Source organism: Micropterus dolomieu, linkage group LG17 (genome assembly GCF_021292245.1).
Source record: "Micropterus dolomieu isolate WLL.071019.BEF.003 ecotype Adirondacks linkage group LG17, ASM2129224v1, whole genome shotgun sequence".
Lineage (NCBI taxonomy): Eukaryota > Metazoa > Chordata > Actinopteri > Centrarchiformes > Centrarchidae > Micropterus > Micropterus dolomieu.
Window position 1 is genome coordinate 18,082,862 of NC_060166.1, and position 9,960 is coordinate 18,092,821.

A 9,960-nucleotide genomic window follows, 5' to 3' on the forward strand; every position below is an offset into this window, starting at 1 on the left:
TAAACACAAAACAAAAACAACATTTGAGTGTAGGCAGGACTACGCCAGAAACACTTCGAGGCTACGACATGAGGGAATATTTATGTACTTGTGTATTTATGCATATTTTAATACTGTATTTCTTAGTTATAATGTGTTTTATTGGTATGAATCCAAGGAAGACAACAAAGAACAAGGTTATTATAAGAGGGGTTTTTTATTCTTATAATAGGACTCATTCTCATGATGTATTGAGGGAGGAAGACACATAAGCTGTGATAGTTGCTGCAAGTAGTTACCTGAACATACCTGAAGCCCCTTTTTTATGTCGACTTACAACAGCCTGTACAGCTACAGTATGTCGATCTCATGTCAGCATTTTTGTGGCTGTTTTTTCTATTTTCCATAGATGTAGCTAAGTAGATAGCTAGCTATGTAGGCAGATGACTTTCCCATTCTTAATTCCCATTTAATATTATTAATGAGCACAACATTAGACACAGTGAAATTTGTGGATAAGATGAATTGGCGGAGATTCAGAGGTCTGGGAGGGGGGATTTGTATGAACACATGCACATACACTCTAACATGCACAAGCACACGTTGTATGAACGGTGATGCGTTCACTTGCTTGTACGTACTAAAGTGCCTTGAAACAGTGATCCAACCGCTTAGCTTGGAAACTGATCAGCGCAGTGATTCATGATTTCCACTTCTAACACAAACACACACATGTTCCTCTATCCCCGTGGGGACATCTCATTGACATAATGCATTCCCTATACACTAACATTAAACATCACAACTACAAGCCTAACCTTAGCCCTTACCCTAACCCTACCCCTAACCAAATTGTACCCTAAACCCTAAAACCAAATCTTGACCCTCAAAAAACATCTCTAAAGCGTCCCCATGAGTCCCCATCAGTTAATGTGCATTAAGGTTAAAGTCCCCACCGGGATATGTAAACGTGAAACACACACCTCCCTTGTGCCACATACACTCATTATCAGCAACAACAACAAGACTAGTCATTAGAAGCGACAGTACAATGATGGTGTCAGAGCAGAGGGTTATTACAGAGGTGAATTGCTGCTGAGTAAGAGCTGCTCTGCCCTTTCTGACATTATTCTGTGGATGGTGACACAACTCGCTGCTCCATTAAAGATATAAATAGTAATGAGGGCAGACAAAAAGCAATAAAAAAACACCTAAACTAAACCACTGGGAGAAGTGTAATGACTTCTTCTATCCAGGACAGGGAGGGAAGTTTCAGCGGCAGACATAAGGAAAATTAACAAGCCAGAGACACGGACGTAAGAGCCCTCTTCATGATGAGTGGCGACGATAAAATAAGAAATATGGGCAGCAGATATGTGAGCAGTCAGGAGTGCTTGAGAAAGGCAACTTATTAGACTGTATTTAAGGAAACAAGAATATTAAAAAAGAAAGAAGCAGAGATGAAACATGGCCGCAGTCAGACAGATTTTATTATCTTTAAGTTGTTGCAGAGGAGTGTGTACACGTTCCCTCCAAAATGAATTCTGTGCTGTTCTGTAAGAAATTGTCTTGTGAATACTGTCTAAAACTTGTCTAATGCCTAACTGCCTTATGGTTAGATAACACAAAATACATTTTCATTTCTAGTGATTTCTAGTGATCTAGTGATCTAAGTGGTCGTAAAGTGACCTGAAATATAGTGAGATTTACTATTTGAACAAGACTCTCCAGCCATGCTACATAGCAGTATCTGTGTGAGGCTGACCTTAGGCACAGTAGTGCTTTAATTGAACTAAATGCTAACGTCAGCATGCTAACATGTTCAGCTTAGTTGGTGCTAACACACTAACACTTGTAAGCACTTATCACACAAGATCAGCTGAGATTGATGGGAGTTTTTCATGTTTTTGTCATAAATCAAAGTAGTGAAGTAGTGAAATTTTGACTTGACGATGGTGCTAGAGTAAAAGTTAATTGACCACCAAAGGTATTACAATTCTTCATGACGGGAACATGAAAGTCTAAACTGAATTTCACTCTGAAATCAGGGGCTCACTAAAGTCAGCAGGATTCTTCCTCTAGGGACCACGAGTGTCTGTACAAAATGTCACAGCAATCCTTTCAATAACCAAAATTGTGGGTCGAGATTGTCATCTCTAGAATCTCGCTGCTCGCGTGGCTAAGAATTTAACCCTACATAGAATCCAAATTGCAAATGCTACTGTACAACCAAACCGGATCAAATACATTACGTGAAACTAAATCCAATACATGACTTTCAGGTGTCATAATGGATCCATCAGCATGTAGAGCATAAGTACAAGGTGTTGAGCCACTCATCTCCTGTATTATCCATATGTATCAGGCCTCACTGAGCCAAGATCAAAAGCCCAGGTGATGTGTGATATGGAAATGACCAAAGTGATTGGGCACAAACCCTCCTGTTCAAAGGCAGCACGGTCCGCCTCGTAACATCTAAGAACATCAATATGAATAGCTCAGTGATAATAGCTAGAGGGTGTCTCTGTTTATTGCTGATGGCTAGTAGATGTATCAAAATTATCGGCAGGGTTATAAGCATCCTTTACCAAAGTAGCATCCCGGCTTTCATCAAACCATCAGTAACTGATTACATGATGATGCACGTTTTCCAAGTCAACCGTCAAAACTTCAACAATTACTTAGTGAAATCAGAATCTCTTTCTGTCTTTGCCATATAGGGTTTTAAGAGAGAACTCTTTCTACTTTGGACACTTGATTAGCTGTCTCCAGCACCACCCTCAGGCCAAAATGCCAACTTTGCACACAAAAGATCTTATTATGTAAGACACATTACGTGAATTAATCCCACATCTGTTCCCGTTGCTCCATAATCCAACAAACTCTGTATGTTTAGCCCTACTAATGGTAAATCGCAATTTCTGTTTGGTATATTATTTCTTTGTTGTAACAATGCCTCTTGGCAAAAAATCTATACCATTGGAAAGCCTGTTTATGCAGATAGATAGATAGATAGATAGACAGATAGATAGATAGATAGATAGATAGATAGATAGACAGATAGATAGATAGATAGATAGATAGATAGACAGATAGACAGATAGACAGATAGATAGATAGATAGATAGATAGATAGATAGACAGATAGACAGATAGATAGATAGATAGATAGATAGATAGATAGATAGATAGATAGATAGATAGATAGATAAAGAGAGAGAGAGAGACATATTCTTCATGGCTTCCATCTTCCCTCTTACTGACAAGCCAGGGATATCAAAGAGACCAAAGACTGGTGATGAGCTTTGAGCTCTGCTTAATTGGATGCGGTTCAGGCTGTATCTGTAGCAGCAGAGGGAATGGTCCTAGGAGACAAGAGCTGACCGCCACACACACAAACACAGAAACTCCCCTTTCTCCCAATTACAATGAAACAGCTTCAGGACTCGGCTTTGTTTACCTTCACTGTCAGGAAGTGGATGTTTTTTAATGCTAAAGTGCGTGGGACGATTGTCACATCCAGCCTAAAGGAAAATACATGTTCTGTCTTTACCAAATGAATGTCACTTTCTACTTGACAGTTTTTTCAGTGGCTGGATTGCAAGTGAAAAGATCTTGGATGTAAATTGCAAGTTTCTCACTGCATTCCCATTTTAACATCTAATTAACATCTTTAGTCTGTTGCTGAGACTAAAAAATCTGCCAAGCGTTTGATCATTTAATTTGTTTCCAATGCAAAGCAGATTATTTCAAGAATTTGGCTGAAGTGCATCTAGTTTTTTACTGGGGGTGGTGCATCATATGTCTACATGCTGTTGCATATGGCAACAAGTCTAAAGGAACAGTTTGACATTTTGGGAAATATGTCTATTTGCTTTCTTGCCAACAGTTAAATGAGTAGATTGATACCACTCTCATGTGTGGTCCATTGGAGGGTTAGCTTAGCTTAGCATAAAAACTGGAAAAAGGGAAACAGCTAGCATTGCTCTGTCCAAAGGTGACAAAATTTGCCTTCAAGCGCATCTGAAGCTCAATTTTTAACATATTATATCTTGTTTGTTAAATCTGTACAATGAACAGAAACATAAAAATTACAATTTATGCTAGGAAGTCAGTGCGCCTGGCCAAGATAAAGTCTGGCACATAACCCTCAGAAAAACCCCCGGTGATGGAACTTTGTGATTGTTTTTGTACATTAAATTAAACTAACAAGATATAAAATGCTCATGTCTTGTTAGCTATAAAGCTAGAGCCAGATGTTTTCTTAGGCTACATCCACACTACTACGTTTTTGTTTAAAAACAGAGTATTAAAATGAAAACCATCTCCTTCCACACCAGCGTTTTAGCTGGGTTTCAGAATTGATCTCCTCTATATTAAAACAACTGAAAACATACATGAAGTGGCCAAGTGATTAAGTGTTATTTGCAAAATGCAAAATATTTTAATGAAAATACCAAAACTAAAACACTGTCAGTAGATTTGTGCTTTTGCTTTTCATGACTTATGTGACCCAATCAGGAAGCCAAATGTGAGCGTCTGCATCATCATTTCTACGTTTTCACCTGTCCACACAAATATGCTACCCCGCAGTTTTAAAACAAAAACTGGGTCATCAGCATTTTCAAACTTCTCTATTTTCGGTCTTTGGATTCGACGTTTTAGTCTGAATGGGAAGTACAAACATAGCAGAAGGTCTGCGTTTTGAAATGAAAATGTAGTAGTGTGGATGTAGCCTTAGCTAAGCATAAAAAATGGAAGTGGTGGGAAACAGCTAGCCTGGCTCTGTCCAAAGGTTTAAGAAGTCCTAGGAAATCCACCTACAATAGGGCATGCTAACTGGGGCTGTTTCTTGACTGGGAGTAGTGACTTCCTGAAGTCATGTGGTCACAGTTAAGCTATGCTAACCAGCTACAGACTGTAGCTTTATATTTGCCGTACAGACATGAGAGTGATATCGATCTACATCCACATTACTATGTTTTCATTTTAAAACAAAGTATTAAAACTAACACGATCTCCGTCCTCACTAGCATTTTAGCTGCGTATCAGTCGATAATAAAACGGCTAGGCACTGGGCATGCGCGTGACGGTGTAAACAGGAGGCAGATTGTCTACTCTACAGCTGCAGAAGATCTGATGATAGAAGAAAAGCAATGGCAAAGAACCACCTCAGTGATTGATACGCCATGATAATACAGGATGCCAAAATCTCTCTGCGTCATCTACCCCGGAGTTTTAAAAATGAAAATGAGTCGGCAACGTTTTTTAAACTTCGCCATTTTAGGTGTTCAGATTCGCTGTTTTAGTCTGGACTGAAGGAGTAAATGTAGCAAAAGTGCTGCGTTTTAAAACTATAACGTAGTAGTGAGGTTGTAGCCTGATTCTGGGCAAGAATAATAATTCAATTCAAAATAATTTCCCAAAATATCAAACTACTACTTTAATATGTTCTTACAGAGTCATAGGTGATAGAAAAGGGAAAAATCTGATGCTCATTAAACAGTGAAACTGTGAGGAGCTTGTGAGTAAGAAAGGAGCTCTGCACGTTGAGAGAAGAAACAGTGATAAGCAACAGTCTCAGCTGAGATCTAAAAATCCTCATCACAAGAATGAAAAGGCCTCCAGTCCATCACAGCTCTGACATGCTCTGTGCGAGCTTATTAAATTGAGGCAAAACTATTTGCTGCAGAAACAGCTAAATTACTTCAGTGCTTCCTTAGTGATATCACCTCTTTCACCACCTCCAGCCCCACATCCCCTCTCCAAATAACAGTAAAATAGAAATTACATCCTGTGTTCATAATGCTGTGGCTTTCAAACTTCACTTCAGCCGGCAAATTCTGCTATGATCCACTGTTTTCATTTTGCTGAATGGCTGAGCAAACCCAGCAAGTGCTACCGGGACATGCTTCATGACAGACGGCTGATTTGCGCTGCCACAGCCCTATTGTGTTGTAGAGCAAGTTGCCAAATCCATCAGGGCACACAACAGGCCTTTCAATAATGAATAAGCTAGAGGCTGAGAAGCTAATAACTCGCGGGAAAGGCCAGTGGAAGTGAATTCCAACAGGACAGCTTACAGGGCCGCCATCCGGGAAAAGGTGCAGGCCGATATTAAAACTCAGCGGGTTTAACAAGTAGAGTGGGTTTGTTTTCCCCTGGTGCCTGCTGCTGGTGGTTTGCATTTGGCTGCTGTGATTCCTGCAGTGTAAAACACAGCCAGGGGGGTAAGTCACAAAGCAGGATTAGCAACATAGCTAGATAATATAAAAAAGACAGAAAGAAAATGTTGCAAAGTATCCTGAAATCAACAGGCATGGTGCTGTGATAATCCTAAACCTACTATTTACTATTCAGCTTGGTTTTTGCTCTTATCTTGCTGTGTGTACAGCACCACAGGTTTGACGCATTTTGAGATAAAAGGAGACAAAGGAGGATGAGTAAATGACTACACTATTTCTTCATTGAGCTCCAAAACCAGGACTTTATTCTAAGAGTTCTTCTTTCCTTTTCCCCCATCCTCTTTCCCGCTCTTTAATCCCTCCATCTCTTTCCCCCTAAATCATTTCTCCTGCTTCTTTCCGTCTATCTGTTTCTTTGATCTCCCCTTTTCCTTTCTTGCTGGACCATCAGCGTTGTGACGCATGCAGAGGAAAGGGGATGCAAATCAGCCAATCAGGTCATTTACCAAATCTCAATTGACTGATGCTCCAGTTTCCATGGAGAAGAAACAACCAGCGGGAGGGGGGGAGGGAGGCACAAATCGATGATTCCCTTCGGGCCCGGCTCAGGGCTTATGCAGGACCTGAGCTTTGGCACATAGGAGGGATAACGCTGGAGTGAATGCTGTTGTTTCAGGATTTCACAGCAGAAGACAACTGTGGGCACAGCACTCAAGGAGAAAATGTCTTTTTTCTTTGCAGCATGAAAAATATGAAAATTGAAAATGCCACCCCTCCCTTTCCATGTGTTGTCCAGCCTCAGCTCAGGCTGTGTGACAACATCGTCCTCTGTGGTTTGTGTGGAGCAGAGCGCAGTGAAGCAGGCTGCAGTTGCTTTCTATTCTGAGACATGAAACCAGGACAGCCAAGGAGACGGTTATCGGGTCCCTGGCTAAATGGTCCACTAAAAGGCTTCAATCCTGACTGCACACCACCAGCATGCTCACCTATCATATATAGGGGCATGCATATACAAGATAAGCAAGCATACTGTATGCATATTCACATGTCAACACAAGGGGGGGATATGGCTGCCACCTGTTGGTGATTCTGCTGAAACTCACCCAGTCACCTTGCCGTTTCCCTCCGTGATGCAGCAGCAGACTCATTTATCCTCTGTGCAGCTGGCGGATGCTCTCCTTCACCTCAGCATGACTCAGAGGCCCGGCTGCCTATTGAGCCCATTGCTACAGAGGCTCAGCCACAGTCCTTTTATTGTAAAGCCCAAATGAAATTCATGCAGTCCACCAGAAGAGCAGGTTTATGTGCAGATCAATAAAGTGCTAAATCAAAATAAAAGAGAGCTGATTCAGAACTTCAGGTGTCCTTGAATAGGTGGAAGTGTAAAAACCAATGCAGCAGGAAGAACAAAAGTGTGTAGGCTATATCAACTTCAGGGACACGTACATGTACCATAGCATGGAGGTGGTGTGTCTCTACTTGACACCGTCCTTGTTGGGCTTTCTTAAACAAAAATAATACAAATCATTTCTCTAATGGAGTACAAATCCAAACCAGCAATGTGATACAATTGAAACAATCCTGCCTTTCCTCTAACAGTCTAATATTTTAATATCAGCCATATTCATGCATTTTTTCCAGGGACTCTCTGGGGCGATCTGCATTCAAATCTACATTTTGCAATCTCTATTAAACAAAAATGTATTAAATTCTTTGGTAAACCAAATCTAAATACAATGAGAAGCAGTTGAAAGCTCTAAAAAAAAAAAAAGCTAACAAGTGGACATTTGATGCCCAAATCTATTTTGTATGCATCAGTCTGACAATTTTGCAGACCTGGTCCAGTATCAGCTGGGTACGAACTATGATGTTATCATGCAAAATTGTATTCACAGGGACAGGTAGCATTGCTCAGGCACTTCAGAGATGCTGCGGAACCTGCAAGTAAACAGCACCTAAGTGTGGAGAGGGGTCCTTAGGCCTGATCATCAGTATCCCAGATTTTAATAGATTCACCCATGCTCAGTACACATGCAAATTAGATCGCAGCATATGAATGCATGTAGCATCCCCAAAGAGTTTGCTGTTTTAACATTGCATTACTTTTAGTTTGGCACAGATGTAAATACAAAACTTCACCAGGAGAATGTGTCCAAAATACTCAGCTCACACAGTACATGATTAGATACTCTCTCTTTCACACACAGGCACATCTATAGTCTTCCCTAGCACCATCCTTCCTGTTGCCACAGAAACGCAGCACTCCTCTCCATGTCTCACTGACAGCACATGCTCCCTTTAAAAAAAACATCCAACAGCAAAGAGCAACAATGCACTCAGACACACCTTTATGTATGGAAACTCATACTAATCAAAAACACAGATGTGATGCAGGTTTATCACACACATCATCTGAGATTGAGCCCTCCTTAGTTTCAGCAGAGAGATGATTGTAGTAGAAGTGATAGAAGAAATAAATTAGCCTATAATAGAGCCCAGTGACTATAATGTGCTGAATACAAAACCAAAATAAAAATCCATTAAAAAAAATAATAAGCAAAGACAGCTCTTTATTCTCAGCTTTGTAAAGTAGGCTAGCCTAATTAACACTTGGACCAAACGCCCATTTTCTCTGCATTGTGCAGTTACTAATTATAGGATCAATTTATTTATAGAGCGCTTTTGGTACCTACTCAGATTTTACTTAGGTTAAAATACCTAGGTTAAAAGGGGCATTAAGGTTGTGCCCAAACATCAAAATTAACGCACAAACAACCCCTAGTCCTCCACTCCGTGCTCACTCAACATCTGATCCTCTCACGCAAAAACTAAGGAAGATCAGACTCATTCGCAGACTGCTACAGACTAAATGGGTTCATACCTCGCAGTTGCGTCCGGTGAAGCCCTGGCTGCACGTACAGGTGTACTCCCAGGTGTCCTCTGGCCTGCCCGCGGACAGGAGGGCCAGGCAGAAGCCCCCGTTTAAGCAGGGTCGTCCCTCGCAGGGGTCCGGACGAGGTGTGGCCTGGGTCGGGGTGGGCTCGGCAGGGGCTGGGGTGTCCGGGGCCAGCTGGAACGGAGAGGGGACGGCCCCGGTGATGCTCAGGAGCAGGAGGAGAAGCACGGGGGGTATGAAGCTCCGTGCAAACTGCGTGGGACGGCAGCAGGGAACTGCCGGCACACTATAGACTCCCATCCTCATCCCTCTTACTCTGGTTTCTTTTCTTCTCTTTCTGTTGTTGTATTCTCTTCTTTCCTTGTTTGAGCGAAAGTGTGTGTGTGTGTGTGAGAGAGAGAGAGAGAGGAGGAGGAGGCTGTTAGGATGTTGAGCCTCAGCTGTGCGCAGGCAGAATGACTGAGAGCAGACTGGCTGCTGGTGTGGAGGCTGAGGGAGAGAAGGTAGAGATGCGGGAGGAGAAGGGGAGGGCTCTGGGTTCTTTTCTCTCTCCGAGTCACAGTGACGATGATAGCTGACGACACTCCCCCCTCCCCACCATCACCTTCATAAAAACTCCCTCTCTCCTCTCACATACGCACTGCGCGGAGGAGCTCTGCACCCACCTCATTTAGAGTCATCATCCACAGCCTCTCCTTGAATCCGGGCCTTCAGGGAGGGATGGAGGAGTCTGTATAGTCGGAAAGAGGAAGAGGAGATGGTGGTGATGGTGGAGAAAATCCTCATCAGCTCATTTGCCTTAAGATTAGCTGCTGGGAAAAAGCTATTCATAAAACTGTTCCCTAAGAGCAGAGTGTAGGTATTTGGATGGTGCAGTCCCAGAGGTAAGAGATCACAACG

General features: G+C 42.0%; 1 protein-coding gene across 1 annotated transcript in view; it reads right to left on the bottom strand.

Moving 5' to 3' along the window:
• Positions 1-9,504, bottom strand: part of dner (delta/notch-like EGF repeat containing) — a 58,796-nt gene extending 49,292 nt beyond the window's left edge. The window contains exon 1 of the mRNA XM_046073855.1: positions 9,046-9,504. Coding sequence (XP_045929811.1) covers positions 9,046-9,366 — 321 coding nt within the window. The 5' untranslated portion in view covers positions 9,367-9,504. The remainder of the gene's footprint in view (positions 1-9,045) is intronic.
• Between the last annotated feature and the right edge of the window lie 456 nt (positions 9,505-9,960).